The sequence below is a fragment of the Aotus nancymaae genome, unplaced genomic scaffold, assembly GCF_030222135.1.
Source record: "Aotus nancymaae isolate 86718 unplaced genomic scaffold, 86718_ANA_hifiasm-v0.15.2.pri h1tg000029l, whole genome shotgun sequence".
In the NCBI taxonomy this organism is placed as follows: Eukaryota; Metazoa; Chordata; class Mammalia; order Primates; family Aotidae; genus Aotus; species Aotus nancymaae.
In genome coordinates this window covers 8586947-8608735 of record NW_026988442.1, presented here as the reverse complement: position 1 = coordinate 8608735, position 21789 = coordinate 8586947, and the positions used below count along the sequence as shown (strand labels likewise).

Sequence of the window (21789 nt, the reverse complement as noted above, 5' to 3'; positions counted from 1 at the left end):
ATTACACTCCAGCCTGAGTAACAAGAGTGAAACTCTGTCTCAAAAAAAAAAAAGAATGTTGCAATTTTACCTGTGGATCCCGCCAAATGCAATAAGGAAGAAAAACAGAAAGAAAAAAACACACACACACACAAAGAGAATGTTGCAATTTGTCCACACATTTACAGAGTGTACTTTCTTCAGTGTGGCTTTTCTCTTCAGTAACTCTCTCCTGAAAGGAACGCCCACAAGCCTAGTCCCTTTTTCCTTTTCTGTGTACTCATGGCACATCTGGTGAGGTGGGCACAGAGGACCCCATGCAATGTATCCTTGTACCTCTGCGAAGGTTAGAAACAACACCCAGAGGAGCCCACTGGCACATGAATAACACAAAGAAGGTACCAGAGGACATCCTCTGCTTTGAGGAACTGGTATCTCTCCTCCCAGCAGCTCTGACCAGAGGCTTCAAGCCCAGGAAAAAGTGTTGACTAGGCCAAGGCACATAAAGGGAGCCCAAGGAAGGCCAAAGTGCCCATGGGACCATCAAAAGCAGAGGAGCGAAACATGCACACTGAAGCCTTGGAACAGATGAGAACACACAGAACCCCTCCAAGGCTCCAGGTTGTCCCTGGTCTGAAGACAATGCTGAGGGGCCCCACTATGGGAAATAGGAAGGAGGCAGCACAGGCACAGCCTCAGGAATGTAAGCTGGCCAAGCACAGAGCAAAGGGTAGCAGAGCCGAGTGCCCCCAGGAAGGAGATGGACGAGCCTGGCCGCGGACACAGGATGCTGAATTACCTGTCGAGCAGTCCATGTGTGTCAGGCTCGGCTCACTGGTGGCTTTCATTTTCTTAGCAGTATGCTCTGAGGTAGTGGGTAGAACCAGAGGGCTTGTGGCAGAAAAACAGGAGGCATTTATACCAAGGTTACTGTCTGGGACACGTTCAGCCTGCTCTATCTTCCTTTTCCTACAGGGCAGAACAATGGAGGAAGGGGTCACTGCCAATGCCGACTGTGCTCTCCCAAGCAGGTGGCAGCCAGGGATGGAGTGCTGGAGCAGAAAATGGTCAATCCGGGCCTTCAGGGAGGGGTGAGGCAGGGGCTGACAGTGTGGAGTAAAAGCTACCCCTGTGAAAGGGTCACTGGGCACTCGGCCCCATGTGGCCTCGCTGCGGTTACACTTCTCCAGCGTGCTCTGGTCGATGACCTTGCCTGAGGGCAGCAGCATGGGACAAGGCATGATCTCCAGGGTGATGGGATCCAGGAACTCCTCGGGCACATCCTGAATGCTCTCAGCCAGCTTCTGCAGGCTGGAGGGGGCCTGCTGGCTCTCAGACTGGTCCCCTGGGTCACAGTCACTTTCCATGGGCAAGGCTGGGGCCTGCAGAGCCACGTCCTGAGGGAGGCTCTCCGAGGCGACCAGCAGGACGCTGTCTATTACCTCCTGGGAGCAGGTCTTGGCTGGCTGACCCCATACTTCCAACCGCTTGATACAAGGGACACTGCCGCCTGTCATATGGGTGATACAAATCCTTAGATGGGTCACGTGGCTAAGAGAAAGAGCCCCTTTATTCCAGAGCTCCTGGGCCACAACAGCAGGGGAGGGGAGTGTGGCTTCCATTGGGCCAAAAGGAGGCCTGGCCTTGAAGCCCCTATGGCTAAACACCACTTGGCTCTGGTTTTTCAGTAAGACTTTGCCTACCAAGGTGAATGTCTCCTTATCTGGGACAGATGGCTCGGCTGGGCCCGGGGTCCGGCACTGGGGCGTACTCCAAGACACTCTGCTAGATGAGGCAGATGTATACATTTCCAGGCCCGTGATGTTCTGACCTCCCCCAGCTGTGAGGTCTATGTTGATCCTACAGATTTCCACGTTAAAGGGAAATGAAACTGTCACACAGACTGGTGGCTTAATGAAATACTCCGTCCTGAAACCATGATTTCTCTTTGTGAGATCTTCAGAGATGAGATTTTCTACTTCATAACCATCAGCTGATATCTAGATTTAATAAAAAAAATGAGACACAATGATCCAAATGAAGACAACTTGTCACTTGTAAGAAAACTCTTAAGCCTGAGGTTCCTCATTTTAAAATTTCCTCTATTAAACTGAATTGTCCCAGATTTTTTTGCAGGCACCCAATATCAGATCAAAGGCCAAGGGCAACCATGTCCCCAAGTATTCCCCAACCTCAAAAATATGAGCAAACTGAGCTGGGTATGGTGGCACACACCTGTAGTCCCAGCCACTTGGGAGGCTGAGGCAGGAGGATCCCATTAGCCCAGGAATTAGATAGGCCTGGGCAACATAGCAAGACCCTGTATCCCCACCCCCCCAAAAAAAGCAAGCGACAAAATCCTGCCCAATCCAACCAAAACTCTCTTCAAAACAGTATCTGGGGAGAGAATGGCAGAGGAGAGAAAGTATTTCTACCTTTGCTATGACTTTGACAAGACTTGAGATTGATCATCAAAGAATAAAGAGTACAATTATTAAAATAAGTATTAAGATACTTTTTTTTTTTTTTTGAGACAGAGTCTCACTCTGTCACCAGGCACCAGACTGGAGTATAGTGGCACAACCTCGGCTCACTGCAACCTCTGCCTCCCGGGTTCAAGCAATTCTCCTGCCTCAGCCTCCTGAGTAGCTGGGACTACAGGCACGCGCCACCATGCCCAGCTAATGTTTTTGTATATTTTGGTAGAGATGGGGTTTCACCATGTTGGCCAGGATGGTCTCAATCTCTTGAACTCGTGATCTGCCCGCCTCGGCCTCCCAAAATGCTGGGATTACAGGCGTGAGCCACCGCGCCCAGTCAAGATTCTTTATTAAAAAAAAAAAAAAAAAGAGTACGGTGGAGAACACTGCACAAAATGCGTAACAGCTCACCTCATCATGGCGCTGTGTGTGATTCTAGAGATGAGCCTGCCCCATGCTTACCTAAATACTATCTGATGGAATCTGAAGTCACAAGGGCAAAAGTGCAGTAAGCCTGAATCAAATCCACACACACAAGGCAGGAAATGATGAAACACATGACAAAGATATCATATATTTATGATTATATATTTGTTTTGTTTACCTTGTTGCAGTGAATTCTTGGTCTGAACTGTGGAAGGCAAAGATTTATTACCATCTTTGTGGCCGAGTGGAAAGCTTCCAAGCATCAGAAGCAGCCTTAAACAAGAAATAAAACTAAGTATTAGAAAATTTTAAATTCAATTCTAAACTTTCAGAAGCTGATTCCTAAGAGAATCAAACAGGATAGCAACAAAAACTTTAACACATACACTGTCACAGTCTATACTCACTTTCCTTATATCCTGTACATGACCTTGGGGAAAAAATCAGTCACTAAAAAATTACAGAGAAGACTTCTATGGCAGGCTCAACAGGTTGGCAAAGACTGCCAGTTCTCTGGCCAACAGCTGTCCCAAAGACCCAACGGAGGCAAGGCCCATCAGCTGTGCTGGGGGTCCCCATAGAAAGGGAGTAGCAAAAGTAGCTGAGCTCAGAGAAAGGACAGAGTGCTCAGAATGGAAGGGGTTACAAAAAATAATTATAATGGTGGTAAGCATCTTTGTCATTTAACACTTATCAATGCAATTATGTTTTCTTATTAAAATGAAAACAATGAGTCAAAAACATCATTATTGAGAAATAGAAAATTTTTTAGAGGCCAGGTATGGTGGCTCACACCTGTAATCCCAACACTTTGGGAGGCTAAGGTGGTAGAATCGCTTGAGCCCAGAAGTTCCAGACCAGCCTGGGAAACACAGTCAGTTTTACTGTAGAGACTCCATCTCTACAACTTAGAGGGGTCTTGCTATGTTTGATTTGCACCTGTAGTCACAACTATTTGGGAGACTGAGGTGTGAAAATCACTTGAGCTCAGGAGTTCAGGGCTGCAATGAGCTATGATCACACCACTGCATTCCAGCCTGGATGACAGAGTGAACCCTGTCTCAAAGGAAAAAAAGACAAGAAGAAAAAAAGAAAGGAAGGACAGAAGGAAGGAAGGGAGTTGGGGAGGGGCAGAAAGAAAGAAAAGAGAGAAAGAGGAAGGAAGGGAGGGAGGAAAGAGAGGGAGGGAGGAAAGAAAGAGAGAGCGGGAGGAAAAGAAAGAAAATATTAGTGTTGGAAAGCACCTTAAAAGGACATCTAGGCCAGGCACAGTGGCTCACGTCTGTAATCCCAGCACTTTGGGAGGCCAAGGCAGATGGATCATCTGAGGTCGGGAGTTCGAGACTAGCCTGGCCAACACGGTAAAACCCCATCTCTACTAAACATACAAAAAGCAGGTGAATGTGGTGGCAGGCGCCTGTAATTCCAGCTACTTGGGAGGCTGAGGCAGGAGAATCGCTTGAACCCAAGAGGTGAAGGTTGCAGTGAGCTGAGATTACACCACTGCACTCTAGCTAGCCTGGGTGACAGGAGCAAAACTCTGTCTCACAAAAAAAAAAAAAAAAAAAAAAAAAGGGCATCTTATGCAAGTAATCATTTTAATGGCCAATTCCAATGGCTTCTGGAAACTCTGTAGAGAAGCAGGGGAGCCACTGGAAAACACCCCTCCCAGTGGCAGATCTCTCCAGTGGATCTCAACTCCTTGGTGAGGCCAGTCAGCCATTTATGCTTTTTCCCCTGACAGTCATGGCCATGAAAAATCACATTAGCCCAACAGGGATAGGGCCACACTCTGAGCCCCTTTTGTTGTCATAATCAGTAGGGGCCACTGGCAGGGGCCAGGGTACTGGGCGTCCTGCAACGTTTCAGTGGAGAGTTGCCACACACTGAGGATCTGTCACGGGACTTGCAAATGTCCATTATCTCAGCCCCTAACTCAGTTTTACATATAAACACAAAGTATTTTTAAACATGGTTTTCATATATGCTAAATTTTCTAGGATGAAAACATTCATGTAGGCCATAGGAAGGTCATATTTTGTTTTGTTCAGACCTTTACTAAGAGATGTCCACCATTTCTGAAAATCACATCACTGAGAGCAAAGCTCTCCACCTTGGTCAGTCTGCATTTGTAGCAGTGTACATTCCATATGCTCCTGCATGACGGTAAAAGCTTCTGAACACATCTTTATGTCTTCTAGTATGGTCACACCCAAACATTTACACATGAGAACAAATTTTATTATCGTACCTAAAAATTTTTCTTTACAGTACTGTTAGGGCATTCTGTGTGTGTGTGTGTGTGTGTGTGTGTGTGTGTGTGTGTGTGTGTGTGTGTGTGTGTACCTATACACATTATTTTTTACAAATAATGTACATAAGTAGGTTTTACTATTTGGCTTTAAGCTCATTATGACAGAAGAAACATGAATCTCATGGAGTGAAGAGCTCCTGGCCTAAAGCTTCCTGTTCTTTGTGAACCTGTGTTGAAACTCCTACTGCTTTCCACTTTGAGGCACACACACCATTGCTTTGCCAGAGAATTTTAGAATCTGGCCTAAAGTTTCTACAATTCCTTTTCTCGAAGATTATATTAACAATGTCTCCAGGCCTCTGACACCTTTCTTGTTCTCCACAATAAGTAAAAATGAATGAAGTATCTGATGCATTGCATCTGCAAATATCCTCGGAACCCCTGTAGTTACCTCTTTTTGGCCAGGACACCAGAACTTATTTAGAGCAGCATTTCCCCCAGCTTCCCTGCCCACCTAGTGCAGCAGCTTCCTGTTGGTTTTAAATGTAAAATTAAGCCATTCGCTTTAATTGAATATAGAACCATTAAAATAAATATACAGTTAAACCAAGGAAATAAAACATTCCTCCTTTGAAAAGCAAGCCTAGGATGCCAAAGGAAAGCACAATACGCTACTGACAGAGATGATGACACTAGAAACAGGCATAGGCAGAACTGCACTGGCCCCAAGCAAATGGCTGAGGCTAGGGGGCTCCGGGGTTGAGAGGGTTTTCTTTTCACTGCCCCAGGCAGTTCCCTCCTCCCCTCTTGGCCCTGACAGAGAGCCAAGAAAAAACAAAGCCAGGCAGAGTGGCTCTCACATCTATAATCTGAACACTTTGGGAGGCTAAGGTGAGAGGATCACTTGAGCGCAGGAGTTTGAGGTCAGCCCAGGGAACACAGTAAGACACCATCTTTACAAATAAAAAATAAAAAAATGAATTAGGTGTGGTAGCACACACCTCTAGTCCTAGCCACCTGGGAGGTGGAGGCAAGAAGATCACTAGAGGCCAGGAGTGCAAGGTTAAATATAGTGAGCTATGACTGCACTACTGTACTCTAGCCTAGGTGACAGAGTGAGACCTTGTCTCAAAAAATAAAATAGAGTCCTTCTAGACTTAAATGAGGCTATTATGCTATATGATATAGAAATGCAGAACCTTGACTGCCCTTTCCAATAGGCATTACACCAGACCTGAAATTAAGGAAAACCTTGGTCTGCCCTTAGCTACTTCTTCCCACCTCTATGTGAAAGTGACTCAGCCTTCTGTTCAAGCATCTCAGCTCATGAGGCTTCTCCACCTGCCTCAGATGCTGCCAACTGCCCCAGTCAACTACAAAAGCATATGGACCTAACCTGACCAGAAACAGACTACCTGCTCTCCACAGCACTCATCAAAATATAAGCTGAGTGAACATTTACAGAAGAGTGTTCAGTCCAACACCATTACATTCACCTTGGTGCTGGCCTAAGTGGCTTCTCCTGCCTCTTACCTGGCACTCCTTGTGGCTGCTGCAAATCTTATCCCACATCACTATCTGACAGATTTCTTAGCAGTTTTGATCCTCACCAGTTGCAAAAATAAATATAACACATTGATAAAAATTCAGTGGCCAACTTGTGAAGATTCACAGGACACCAGGGTAGCAGGACACATCAGGTGAGAACCATAATTTTAATCTCTAAAATATACCACTCCACTGAGCTGACCCTCAGACCAGTGCACAGGCCTATCCTCATGTTCATCCCAGCCACAACCATCACCATCCTCACCACCTCCTGCAAATACTCTTCACCAAGCTGCTCACTGGCATTGTGTGGTCCTTTAGCAAGGAACTTCAATAAGAAACAGCTCTATAAAGTCAGTTACTGTTTTGTTTGGTGGACAAAATGATCACCATCTATTCTATATGGTATCCTCTCTTTGAGACCTGTAGAAAATTTTCAATTTGGTCTCAGCACTAGAAGAGTTGTTTTTCCCAAGCAACTTAATATTTTGTGGTATAAACATGGATCATATTCCTTCTTGACTCAGGCTGCTGGAAAGCTCCGAATAAAATCCGTGGCCCATCCCTCACATTTCTCCCTGCCTGAATTATTTATTGTTATATAATAGAGTATAATATGAAAGCTAGCTTAAAATAATTTTGGAACATCGTGGGGTATAAATAGGCTGGGCAAAGGGGCTCACACCTGTGATCCTAACACTCTGTGAGACCAAGGCAGGAGGATTGCTTGAGGCCAGAAGTTTGAGACCAGTCTGGGCAACAAAGAGATGCCATCTCTACAAAAAATTTAAAAAATATTAGCTGGGCATGGTGGCATGTGCCCATAGTCCCAGCTATTCAGGAGTATGGCTTGAGCCCAGGAGTTAGAGGCTACTTTTGAGAGACATTTGGGTTGTTTACACCTATTTTTTTTTTTAAAGACAGGGTCTCACTATGTTGTCCAGGATAGAGTCCAATGGCTAGTCACAGGTGCCATCACAGTTCACCGCAGCCTCAAATTCCTGAGCTCAAGCAATCCTCCTACCTGAGTGCCTCAAGTACCCAAGTACCTGGGACTACAGGTATAGGTCACCAAACTCAACTTGTTTGCAACTTTTTACTACTACTACATTAAGATAAAATCTTGGCCGGGCGCAGTGGCTCACACCTGTAATCCCAGCGCTTTGGGAAGTCGAGATGGGTGGATCACCTGAGGTCAGGAGTTCAAGACCAGCCTAGAAATCCCGCTTCTACTAAAAATACAAATTAGCCACACATGGTGGCACGCACCTCTAATCCCAGCTACTTGGGAGGCTGAGGCAGGAGCATCGCTTGAACCCAGGAGGTAGAGGTTGTGGTGAGCTGAGATTGTACCAATGCACTCCAGCCTGGACAACAAGATTGAAACACCGTCTCAAAAAAAAAAAAAAAAGGAATAAAATCTTAAGTAGATTTTTTGTCATTTTTTTTCCTTTGGTCTTAGTACAATTTTGACTTTTTAACTTAAGGGGTCCTACATGTTTCTACTTAAGGTTGCTATTTATGAAAGGTTCTTTTTACCCCATTAATTTTTCTAGCTAGTAACTGCTATATAGAAAAGCTTTTCACTTTGGTATCTTTATTGTATTTTCTTATTAACTCTTTTTTTTTTTTTTTTTTTTTTTGAGACGGAGTTTTGCTCTTGTTACCCAGGCTGGAGTGCAATGGCGCAATCTCGGCTCACTACAACCTCCGCCTCCTGAGTTCAGGCAATTCTCCTGCCTCAGCCTCCCGAGTAGCTGGGATTACAGGCACGCGCCACCGTGCCCAGCTAATTTTTTGTATTTTAGTAGAGGCGGGGTTTCACCATGTTGACCAGGATGGTCTCGATCTCTTGACCTCGTGATCCACCCGCCTCGGCCTCCCAAAGTGCTGGGATTACAGGCGTGAGCCACCGCGCCCGGCATTTTCTTATTAACTCTTACTGATTTTAACACATTTTCAGTTTGTTTTCTTGTTTTTTTTAACAACCCTATTATATAGATAACAATGAGAATTTCTTCCTCAAAATGGTAACTCTTACTTCTCATTTTACTGCATTAACTAGAACTTCTGGAATTACACGTAAAAGAGTTGCCATCCTCGTTTATGCCCATTAGAAAATGCATCTTTGAACATAATGCTGATTGTTAGAATGAAATATCATCTGCGTGTTAATAAAGCATTCTAATTTTCATAGTTTTGAAAGTCAGGCATATGCTCTGAATTCTGATTTTTCTCTATATGTTGTCTTTTATTATTTATCTTATCTGACAGACTAATGGGATACATTAACACATTTTTCTAATTTTAAACCACCCTTTTTATTCCCAGGAGAGATTCTATTTGGTTGTGGCAGATTGTTCTTTAAATGTACTATACTACTGAATTTGTTTTGCTCATATTTAATTTTAGATGGAATATTATTACACATTGGTGGAACATTTGCAAGCCCTCTGCTAGGCACTGGAGTATAGAGAGATAAAAATGAAATGGCAGTGAAACTATTCTGTATTATACTGTAACGGTAGATACATAACATTATACATTTGTCAAAACCTATAGAATCATAAAACACAAGCCAGGCATGGTGGCTCACATCTATAATCCCAGGACTTTGGGAGGCTGAGGTGGGCAAAGCACTTGAAGTCAGGAGTTCAAGGTCAGCCTGGTCAACATGATGAAACCCCATCTCTATTAAAAACCCAAAATTAGCCTGGTGAGGTGGTGGGCACCTGTAATCCCAGCAACTGGAGAGGCTGAGGCAGGAGAATTGCTTGAACCCGGGAGGCAGAGGTTGCGGTGAGCCGAGATCGAGCCACTGCGCTCCAGCATGGGCAATAGAGTGAGACACTATCTCAAAAAAAAAAATAAAGGCCAAGTATGGTGGCTCACATCTGCAATCCCAGCACTTAGGGAGGCCAAGGCATGAGGATCACTTGAGGCCAGGAGATCAAGACCAGCTTGGCCAAAATGGTAAAACCCCATTTCTACTAAAAATACAAAAATTAGCCAGGCATGGTGGTGCATGTCTGTAATGCCACCTACTTGGGAGTCTGAGGCAGGACAGTCACTAGAGCCCAGGAGGCAGAGGCTGCAGTGAGCCGGGATCGTTCCACTACACTCCAGCCTGGGCAACAGAGCGAGATCCTGTCTCAAAACAAAACAAAACAAATATGAAGAATTATATAGATTATATAGCACAAAGAATGAACCTTAAACTATAAACTTAATAATAATTTATCAATATTGGCTCATCAATTGTAAGAAATGTACCACACTAATGTAAGATGTTAATAGCATGAATAATGCTCAATTTGTATGTAAATCTATAAATGTTCTAAATTATAAGGTGTATTCATAATAATAATAACAAAGAAATGGCTGGGTGAGGCTGAGCACAGTCGCTGATGACTGTAATCCCAGCACTTTGGGAGACTGAGGTAGGCAGATCACTTGAGGTCAAGAGTTCGAGACCAGCCTAGCTAACATGGTGAAACCCCATCTCTACTAAAAATACAAAAAATTAGCCAGGTGTGGTGGCAGGTGCCTGTAATCCCAGCTACTCAGAAGGCTGAGGCTGAAGAATGGCTGGAACTGTGGCAGCAGAGGTTGCAGTGAGCCAAGATGGTGTCTTTGCACTCCAGCCTGGGTGACAGAGCAAGCTCTGTCTCAAAAGAAACAAACAAACAAAAAGAAATGGCTGGGTGGGCTAGTGTATACCTATAAATTCCCAGCACTTTGGGAGGCCAAGGCAGGAGGATTGTTTGAGTCAGAAGTTCATGACCAGCCTAGGCAACATAGCAATACCTGGTCTCTACAAAAAAAAAAAAAAAAAAAAAAAAAAAAAATTAAAATTAAAATAATAATAATAAAGAATGATTGGGGTAAAAAGTGATTGAAAACAACTCAGGACTGGAGATCAAACTGGAATATGCAAATTGAAACAAATGAGCATGTCACAGGAGAATGGCAGATATTTTTAAAGAATATCTTACAAATGATATCTGTTTCTGTGGGAAATAGTGATGTCCAATAAGACTCTGGTTGTTATCAGTCTTTTTTTTTTTTTTTTTTTAGATGGAATCTTGCTTTGTCACCCAGGCTAGAGTGTAGTGGCGCAATCTTGGCTCACTGCAACCTCCACTTCCTGGGTTCAAGCAATTCTTCTGCCTCAGCCTCCCGAGTAGCTGAGACTATAGGTATGCACCACCACATCCGGCTAATTTTTAGCAGAGATGGGGTTTCACCACATTGGCCAGGCTGGTCTTGAACTCCTGACTTCATGATCCGCCAGCCTCAGCCTCCTAAAGTGCTGGGATTACAGGCATGACCCACCGAGCCCAGCCACTATCAAAGTCTTTAACAGGTATAATCTCATCATCTATCTTGTTCCAATACTCTGGACTTTTAAGGTCAGATGTCTCCTCCCTTAACACTTAATCCAGAAAAGAAATAATGGCTCAACATATGAAAATGCAAACAGCGTAGCCCAGAAAGACTCTCTCCCCAGTCCTGCTGAGGAAATGGCTGTATAACTTGAACTCACTGCAAACACTGTCCAGTAAATACTTACAAAGCATAGCCACTTTCTCCAGATGTGGCATCTAAGTACAAGAAAGAGAAGGCATGAGCATAAATTAATCCGAAACCTCAGATCATGGCTAATGTGCCCTGCTTTCAGAGAAGTAGCTTGGAGACAGATAGATAATAATGGCATTATATGATGGCAATACAGGTTTATAAGAAAAAAAGAATATAAAATAGTAGACACTCTTGTACCTACCACCTAGATTTAGCAAACGTTAACATTTTGCTATGTTTGCTTCTGATTTCAGTGTTAAAAGCAATATTCAAGAGACAAAAACAAAACCCAGCACCCATCTTATTTCCTCTCCCTTTTGCCAAGGGGTAAGCTCTTTCTTTCTTTCTTTCTTTTTTGGAGAGCGGGGGTGGAAACAGCTCTCACTCCCATGCCCAGGCTGGAGTGCAGTGGTGTGATCTTGGCTCGCTGCAACCTCGACCTCTAGGGCTCCGGTGATCAGTGATTCTCCTACCTTAGCCCCCCGAGTATCTGGGATTACAGGCATGCATGACCACATCTGGCTAATTTTTTTTTTGGTAGAGATGGAGTTTCACCATGTTGCCCAGGCTGTTTTCAAACTCCTGGGCTCACGCAATTCACCCACCTTGGCCTCCCAAAGGACTGAAATTACAGGCATGAGCCATTGGGCCCCGCTGAAGTAAGCGCTATCTAATGATGTCTATCATTCAAATCAGTATAGGTATGCATATTTATATATATAAAAGACATACAGTTATATATTTTAATATACCTTGATGATAATATGTGTATCATCTGGCAACCTGCTTTTCCATTAAGCATTATATTAAGGTTTTCCATATTGAAATGTTTATATCCAGTGTATTCATTTTAACTTCCTCATACTCAATTATATGACTAAAACAATTTCTCCATTGCCCTATTACTTATGTTGTTTATAATTTCTTACTATGAAAAAAATGCTGCAATAAATATTCTCTACAAATCTTCTTGTGGGGAAAAAAATGAAATGAATGGTGTTCTCTGTGAGTCTTGAGACAATAAAGACTTGTTTTGTTTTTTTTTTGAGATGGAGTCTTGCTCTGTCACCCAAGCTGGAGTGCAATGCCGTGATCTCAGCTCACTGCAACCTCTGCCTCCCAGGTTCAAGTGATTCTCCTGCCTCAGACTCCTGAGAAGCTGGGATTACAGGCGCCTGCCATTGCGCCTGGCTAATTTTTGTATTTTTAGTAGAGACAGGGTTTCGCCATGTTGGCCAGGCTGGTTTCCAACTCCTGACCTCAGGTGATCTGCCTGCCTCAGCCTCCCAAAGTGCTGGGATCATAGGTATGAGCCATCAGGCCTGGCCAATAAAGACTTCTTTCAAACAGTGATTATATAATAGAACATATGCTTGAACCTGGGAGGCGGAGGTTGCAGTGAGCCAAGATGGCACCACTGCACTCCAGCCTGGGTGACAGAGCGAGACCCTATCTCAAAAAAAAAAAAAAAAAAAAAAAAAAAAAAAGCCAGGCATGGTGGCTCAAACCTGTAATCCCAGCACTCTGGGAGGCCAAGGCAGGTGGGTCACTTGAGGTCAGGAGTTCAAGACCAGCCTGGTCAACATGGTGAAACCCTGTCTCTACTACAAATACAAAAGGGCATGGTGGCAGGCACCTGTAATCCCAGCTACTTGGGAGGCTGAGGTAGGAGAATTGCTTGAACCCAGGAGGTGGAGGTTGCAGTTAGCAGACACTGTGCCACTGCATTCCAGCTTAGGCAACAAGAGCGAAACTCTGTTTAAAATAATATTAATAATTATATATATATGTAATACAATATAAAGGTTTGTAACAGAGCTTTCTGCAGATGACATTCAGAGTGGGGAAAGATGGCCTAGATCAATGTTTTTCAATTTGTGGTTTTTGAAATCAAGTAATGTGTTAAAGGAAAGAAATAACTACTGGATAACATTGAAAGGAAAAAAAAATAAAGAAAAAAAGACATAACTAGAATACAAAATATGAAGGTGCAAATAGTATGAATATGCCATGAAATTGCTTCAATTTTGTACAAACGTATTTAACAAATCCATGTATTTCATCTAATATAAAATGTATTTCTTACAGTGACTTGACAAAAAAAATTTTTTTTTGAAAAACACTGGTCAAAAGTTTTGGCCAAAACATTGGTCAACTCAGGGCAGAATTCACAGGAGTACCATGTAAACTCAGGACGACTAGGACACATGCCTGATCTCATGGACAACTCTGAAGCAGGACAGATGCTACATACTAATGCTACCACAGACTGCAGACTATAGGAGCCAAGAGGTGAGAACATGAACAAAAGGGAAGGAGCCCTGGAGAAAAGGATCGGTAAGTATCAAGGCAGGGAGGAGGGAAGTTTGAGGCAGGTTCAGGAAATGCTGAATATGCCACTTAGCTAGAAGTGGAGTGGAAGCCAGTACTAGGAAGGCAAATGGAGCCAGATGAGGAAGGCCTTGAATGTCATGCCAAGAAGTTGAGATTACTTCACTTAGTGGGCTGAGATAGTGTTTCTCCAAATTGCAGGTTGAGAATTAACAACTTAAATTACTGAGCCATAACTAGTTTTAAAAATAAAGTAGAACAGAAAATGTCAGCATGCACCACATATAAAGGTGAGCACTGTTTTATGAAAGTTTTGTTTCAGTTACATATATATTTGAACACACAGACACACGCATTTATTCTTTCGGGGTTTTGCTGTAAAAGTTATTTCTTACTAAAAGTTGTAGTTTTTTTAAAAAAAAGTCTGAAAGCTACTGGTCAGAAGTAAGTCATAGAAGGCTTACAACCAGAGAGAGAAATGACACTAATGAAAAGTCTGCCATTAACCTCCTAGATGGCAACAGCAGTTCTGAACCACTTAGAGGCAATTCACCCTTCAAGAGGTTTCCCTTTCCTCTGGCTGACGTGTTCCCCACTATCTTTTCTGTACTACATGAGGGGCTCCTTGCAAATGGCTTCCTGAAGATATCAAAGATGAGTGCCAAGGTACTAACTACTTGGGAATAAACTGGTAGTCGCAGTTTTTCCGCTGGCATTTTCTTCCTTTAGTTTTTCTCTTTTTATCCTTTTTTTTTTCTCTTTTTTGAGGAAGAGGCATTCTTTAGAAGGAGAAAAATGAACTATGCATAATGTATTACTGAGCATCTCACAAGGATTTCAAAGCTACGTTCTAAGAAATTGTTTATTTTTATTTTATTATTATTTTTTTTGAGGCACAGTCTCTCCATTGCCCAGGCTGGAGTGCAGTGGTGCAATCTAAAAAAAAAAAAAAAAAATCTAATTAAGCTTTTAAAGATAATTGTGGACTTATGTAGTTGCAAGAAACAATACAGAGAGATCCCACATATGCTTTACTCACTTTCCCCCAACAGTAACATCTTTTTTTTTTTTTTTTTTTTTTTTTTTTTTGAGACGGAGTTTCGCTCTTGTTACCCAGGCTGGAGTGCAATGGCGCGATCTCGGCTCACCGCAACCTCCGCCTCCTGGGTTCAGGCAATTCTCCTGCCTCAGCCTCCTGAGTAGCTGGGATTACAGGCACGCGCCACCGTGCCCAGCTAATTTTTTGTATTAGTAGAGACGGGGTTTCACCATGTTGACCAGGATGGTCTCGATCTCTTGACCTCGGGATCCACCCGCCTCGGCCTCCCAAAGTGCTGGGATTACAGGCTTGAGCCACCGCGCCCGGCCTTTTTTTTTTTTGAAATGAAGATTCATTCTTGTCACCCAGGCTGGAGTGCAGTGGCACGATCTTGGCTCACTACAACCTCTGCCACCTGGCTTCCAGGGATTCTCCTGTCTCAGCCTCCCAAGTAGCTGGGATTACAGGTGCCTGCCACCATGCTTGGCTAATTTTTGTATTTTTATTAGAGATGGGGTTTCACCATGTTGCCCAGTCTGGTCTTGAACTCCTGACCTCAGGTGATCCACCCACCTCAGCCTCCCAAAGTGTTGGGATTACAGGCGTGAGCCACTGCGCCTGGCTGTAACATCTTGCATAGCTATACAACTTCATAATCAGCCTACTGATACTGATAATTACCTACTGATTTTCAGATTTCACCAGGTCCGCATGCATTCATTTGTGTGTGCCTATCTAATTAGTTGGATGCAATTTTACTATATGTGCAAAGTTGTGTAATCACAACTGTAGTCAAGATACAGAATACTTTTATCACAAGAATTTCATGTGTTATCATTTAAAAAGTCTTTTATCACCGGGCACGGGGCTCACACCTGTAATCCCAGAACTTTGTGGGGACAAGATGCCTGTAATCCCAACACTTTGGGAGGCTGAATCACGAGGTCAAGAGATCGAGACCATCCTGGCTAACATGGTGAAAACCTGTCTCTACTAAAAATACAAAAAATTAGCTGTGCATGGGGGCAGACGCCTGTAATCCCAGGCTGAGACAGGAGAATTGCTTGAACCCAGCAGGCAGAGGTTGCAGTGAGCCAAGATCATGCCACTGCATCCAGCCTGGGCAATAGAGCAAGACTCCATCTCAAAAAAATAATAATAAAATAAAATAAATAAAATAATTTTATCTTATAAATCCAAATACTGTACTTCCACAGAAGTCTTGAAATTTTTCATTCAGATCTAAGCCTTGACTGAAGACTCCAGTTAAGCTCACTGCCCACATTATAAGAAACAAACTTGAATGACATGTTTAGTCTTGGCATTCATGTCACATAAATAATATAACTATGCAGGAAAATGCAAAATTATATATAGGCTGGGCATGGTGGCTCACGCCTGTAATCCCAGGACTTTGGGAGGCCAAGGTGGGCGAATCACTTGAGGTCACGAGTTCGAGACTAGCCTGGCCAACATGGTAAAACCTAGTCTCTACTAAAAACACAAAAATTAGCTGGGTGTGATGGTGGGTGCCTGTTATCCCAGCTACTTTGGAGGCTGAGGCATGAGAATCACTTGAACCCAAGAGGCGGACGCTACAGTGAGCCAAGATCACAGTCAGGCCTGCACTCCAGCCTGGGTGACAAAGCGAGACTCCATTTCAAAAAAAAAAAGTATGTAGAAACAAAAAGAACACAAAACTTACAGAAGTATTATGATCATACACTGGGCGTAGTGGCTCACACCTGTAATCCCAGTACTTTGGGAGGCCAAGGTGGGCGGGCCACTTGAGGTTAAGAGTTTGAGATAAACACGGCCAACATGGTGAAACCCCATCTCTACTAAAAATACAAAAATTAGCCAGGCCTGAAGGCGCATGTCTGTAGTCTCAGCTACTCAGGAGGGTGAGGTGACAGAATCACTTGAACCTGGGAGGCAGAGGTTGCAGTGAGCTGGGATCACACCACTGCACTCCAGCCTGGGCTATAGAGCGAGACTCTGTCTTTTAAAAAAAAAAAAAATTATGATCATACATTTGTTAAAAAATCTACATCTAGGAATATGTATACATAAGTAGTTTGAGAGGTAATGGTGGACATGCAGAAATTTAAATATGCAATGTATTAGGGTATTGGGATAAGCTGTTCTTTTTTTCCTTTTATGTATTTAAAGTTGATGTATGCCTGAGGTCTCAGGATGACAGCAAAGACTGAGCTTTATGTTCAGAGTACTTTTTGCAGTTGCCAGTACTCAGGCTCAGAAAGGGAAGTGCACAGGAAGGGCCAAGAAGGGATCCAGGAGTTGAGTTGCCAAATGTTTTGGTATACCCATAGCTAAGGAGTTTTCTAGAACATGGTACTTTTGGTGCTAAAACCAGGAAAGTGCTGGGCAAACTTGGAAGAGCTGGTTGCCCTGTCTGGAAGATTGTTGTCTGTGCTTCCTTGGAGCTTGAAGCAACCAAACATATCTTTTGTTTTTGCTGTTGAGGTTTAGAACCTGGGGGTAGGGAAGTACAGAAGGATAATTTAGAAGAAAGAAAGGTGACCATGACACTTTCTGAACACCTCAGCATCCGGCTTCCTTCAGCCCACAAAGTTACCATAGCTGTGTTATACAATCTCATTTTGAGTCTCATAAAGATGTACTGAAAAGTAATTCGGGCAGACACATGTATTTTAAAGACTAGGCTCAAACAGGTTACAGAGGGAAAAAAAGAAGAAGAAAAGATTACCTGTCAAATAAGAGAAAAGCATTTCACCTTAAAGAGTAGGTGGAATACCAATGCACTGAGCAATTTCATAAATTGGGCACTTCAGCTTTTAAAGAAGTGCAATACTTCTTATAATTTCTAAATTGAGCTCCCTGTCCATCCATGAAAAAAGTTTGACTCATGTGCCTTTTTCTTAGAACTGGTTAAAATGAAAGACAGCTGTCCCAGCCCATGCTACATGGTTACACACCAGTGAGAGGTGTGCAAAAAGACCACACGGCACAGGTGAAGGCCCCAAAGAAGCCTGCAGTTTTACAGCACATGGAGGCAAGTCACTCTCCAAGGGCTTAACATGTGCAAGGCACTGTGCAAGGCACTGTGCTAGGCACAAGCAGACGGTTTTTACTATTTATTTATTTTGAGATGGAGTTTCGCTCTTGTTGCCCAGGTTGGAATGCAATGGCGTGATCTCGGTGCACTGCAACCTCTGCCTCCCAAGTTCAAGCAATTCTCCTACCTCAACCTTCTGAGTAGGTGGGATTACAGGCACTCACCACCACACCCAGCTAATTTTTTTGTATTTTTAATAGAGATGGAGTTTCACCATGTTGGCCCGGCTGGTCTTGAACTCCTGACCTGAGGTGATCCACCCACCTCGGCCTCCCAAAGTGCTAGGATTAAAGGGGTGAGCCACTGCGCCAGCCTATGGAATCTTGCTGTGTCACCCAGGCTGGAGTGCCATGGCACAATCTCGGCTCATTGCAACCTCCGACTCCCAGATTTGAGTGATTCTCCTGCCTCAGCCTCCTGAGTAGCTGGAATTACAGGCATGCACCATCATACCCAGCTAAATTTTGTATTTTTAATAGAGACGGCATTTCACCATGTTGACCAGGCTGGTCTTGAACTCTTCACCTTGTGATCTGCCCACCTCTGCCTCCCAAAGTGCTGGGACTACAGGTGTGAGCCACTGTGCCCACCTCAGTTTTTACTTTTTTTTTTTTTTGAGACAGGGTGTCACTCTGTTGCCCAGGCTGGAGTACAATGGTGCAATCTCGACTCACAGCAACCTCCACTTCCCAGGCTCAAGCAATTCTCCTGCCTCAGCCTCCCAACTAGGTGGGATTACAGGTGCACGCCACCACATTCAGCTAATTTTTTTTTTCTTTTTTGAGACGGAGTCTTGCTCTATCACCCAGGCTCCCAGACTGAAGTGCAATGGTGGGATCTCAGCTCACTGTAACCTCTGCCTCCTGGGTTCAAGCAATTCTCCTGTCTCAGCCTCCCCAGTAGCTGGGATTACAGGCGCATACCACCATGCCTGGCTAATTTTTGTATTTTTAGCAGAGATGGATTTCACCATGTTGGCCAGGCTGGTCTCAAACTCCTAATCCCAAATGATCTGCCCACCTCGGCCTCCCAGAGTTCTGGGATTACAGGTGTGAGCCACCATGTCTGCTGAATCATCTGTATTTCTAAACACTCACGATGAACAATTCATAAAAGAAATTTTAAAAACAATTCCATCTACAATAGCATAAAAAAGAATAAAATAATTAGGAATAAATTTAACATCTGGGAACAGTGGCTTACACCTGTAACCCCAGCACTTTGGGAGGCTGAGGTGGGAGGATCACTCGAAGCCAGGAGTTTGAGACCAGCCCTGACAGCAGAGTGAGACTGCATCTCTACCAAAAATAGAAAAATTAGCCAGCAATGGTGGCGTACACCTGGAGTATCAGCTACTTGGGAGGCTGAGGCTGGAGCACTGCTTGAGTCCAGGATTTGAGGCTGCAATGAACTACAATCACATCACTGCACTCCAGCCTAGGTGACAGAGTGAGACCCTGTATCAAACAAAACAAATCAAAACAAAACAAAAAACTAAGATGTAAGATTTATACACTGAAAACTATAAAACATTGCTGAAAGAATTAAAAATCTAAATAAATTGAAAGATATACCATAATTATGGATTAGAAGACTTAATATTGTTAAGATGGCAACATTCCCCAAAGCAAACAACAGATTCAATACTGTCCCTATCAAAAGCCCAATGGCTTTTCTTGCAGAAATGAGCAAGCTGATCCTAAAATTCATATGGAAGTGCAAAGACCATGAGTAGCCAAAACAATATTGAAAAATAACAAAGTTGGAAGACTCATATTTCCCAATTGTGTGGTACTGGCCTAAGAACAGATGAATGGAATAGAAACGAAAATCTATAAATAAGCCCCCACATGTATAGTCAATTGATTTGACACAGATGCCAAAACAATTCAAGGGGGAAAGAATATTCTCTTCAACAAATGATGCTGGGACAACTAGATATCCACATGCAAAAGAATGAAGTTGGACTGTTCCCTCATGCTACATATAAAAATTAACTCAATGTGGATCAAAGACCTATATATAAAGAGTTCAAACTATCCGAAGACATAGGAGTAAATCTCCCTTACCTTGGATTTGGCAATGGTTTCTCAGATATGATACCAAAAGCACAAGCAACAAAAGAAAAAATAATAAAGTGGACTTTTACAAAATTAAAAACAAAAAGTGAAGACAACTCACAGAATGAGAGAAACTATTTGCAAATCACACATATTATATCTGTTCTCTATATTATGTTACTTATATATATACAATCTCCTTGTTTGTGCTCTAATACAACCAAACCTGAATCCCACTGGACTTCCTAATACAACACGTAGCATGTTTCCTTCCTATCTGAGCTACTTGCCATGAAAACAATTCTGCCTAAGCATCAGACTTGGGAACCACTGGCCCAACATGTGCTTATGAATTCTAAGTCCAATTTTAAGAAGAAAATTATGAGGGTAGGGGGAGTTTATGCAAGACAAGTAGAAATGTGGAAGAGGGAGCTAAGAGAAATATATTAAGTTCACTAATTCTGAAATGGCTCTTTAAAGCAAGAAGAATCAGCAACTAAGGACAATCAACCACATGTAAACAAGAATAAGAATTTTAGAGTATGTGAAAAGATGTGTTGGAGGAAAAATCCTGAAATGTAAGTGAAGCTATGAGAGCTTTTTTTTTTTTTTGACAGGGTCTTACTCTGTCTGTCAACCAGGTTGGGGAGTGCAGTGGCACAATCATGGCTCACTGCAGCCTCAACCACCCAAGCTAAGGTGATCCTCCCTCCTCAGCCTCCCAAGTAGCTGGAACTAAAGGTGTGCATCACCATGCCCAGCTAATTTTTTGTATTTTTAGTAGAGATGGAATTTTGCCATGTTGCTGGTCTGGAACTCCTGAGTTCAAGAGATCAGCCTGCCTTAGCCTCCCAAAGTGCTAGGACTACAGACGAGAATCACCACGCTTGGCCTTTGCTTGGTCGGTTTTTTTTTTTTTTTTTTTTGGTTAGGGTCTTGCTCTGTGACCCAGGCTAAAGTACAGGAGTGCTATCTCAGCTCACTGCAGCCTCAACCTCCCAGGCTCAAGAGATCCTCTCACCCCAGCCTCCTGAGTAGCTAGAACTACGGGGGCACACCATCACCCCTGGCTAATTTTGCTTATTTTTTGTAGAGGCAAGGTCTCACTATGTTGCCCAGACTGGTCTCAAATTCCTGGACTCAAGCAATCGTCCCACCTTGGCATCCCAAAGTGCTGAGATAACAGGCGTGAGAGCCACCATATCCAGCATGAGATTATTATTTTAAAACAAGGTATAGGCCAGGCATGGTGGCTCATGCCTGTAATCCCAACACTTTGGGAGGCTGAGGCAGGTGGATCACTTGAGGTCAGGAGTGTGAGACCAGCCTGGACAACATGGTGAAACCCCATCTCTACCACAAAATAGAAAAATTAGCTGGGTGTAGTGGTCCATGCCTGTAGTTCCAGCTATTCTGGAGGATGAGGTGGGAGAATCCCTTGAACCTGGGAGGTGAAGGTTGCAGTGAGCCAAGATCGCACCACTGCACTCCAGCCTGGGCAACAGAGTGAGACTGTCTCAAAAAAAAAAAAAAAAAAAAGCATGGTATATTAAAAACACTTTTTAAAAACTGGCTTTGGCCAGGAACAGTGGCTCACGCCTACAATCCCAGTACTTTGGGAGGACAAGGTAGGCAGATTACTTGAGGCCAGGAGTTTGAGACCAGCCTGGCCAAGCTGGTGAAACCCCATCTCAACCAAAAATGCAAACATAAACTGCACGTGGTGGTGGGTGCTTATAATCCTAGCTACTCAGGTGGCTGAGGCAGAACTGCCTAAACCTGGGAGGCAAAGCTTGCAGTGAGCCAAGATTGCACCACTGCACTCCAACCTGGGTGACAGAGGGAGACTCTATCTCAATAAAAAGGCCTGGTGTGATGGCTCACGCCTGTAACCCCAGCACTTTGGGAGGCCGAGGCGGGCAAATCACCTGAGGTCAGGAGTTAGAAACCAGCCTGGCAAACATGGAGAAACCCCATCTCTACTAAAAATA

General features: G+C 43.5%; 1 protein-coding gene across 3 annotated transcripts in view; it reads right to left on the bottom strand.

Moving 5' to 3' along the window:
• Positions 1-21789, bottom strand: part of UBOX5 (U-box domain containing 5) — a 46329-nt gene that overhangs the window by 9968 nt on the left and 14572 nt on the right. For all 3 annotated transcript variants that reach the window (XM_012455339.3, XM_012455342.3, XM_012455341.3), the window contains exons 2-3: positions 3064-3158; positions 779-1979 (exon numbers count right to left, since the gene is read on the bottom strand). In XM_012455339.3, coding sequence (XP_012310762.2) covers positions 779-1979; positions 3064-3117 — 1255 coding nt within the window. In that variant the 5' untranslated portion in view covers positions 3118-3158. The remainder of the gene's footprint in view (positions 1-778; positions 1980-3063; positions 3159-21789) is intronic.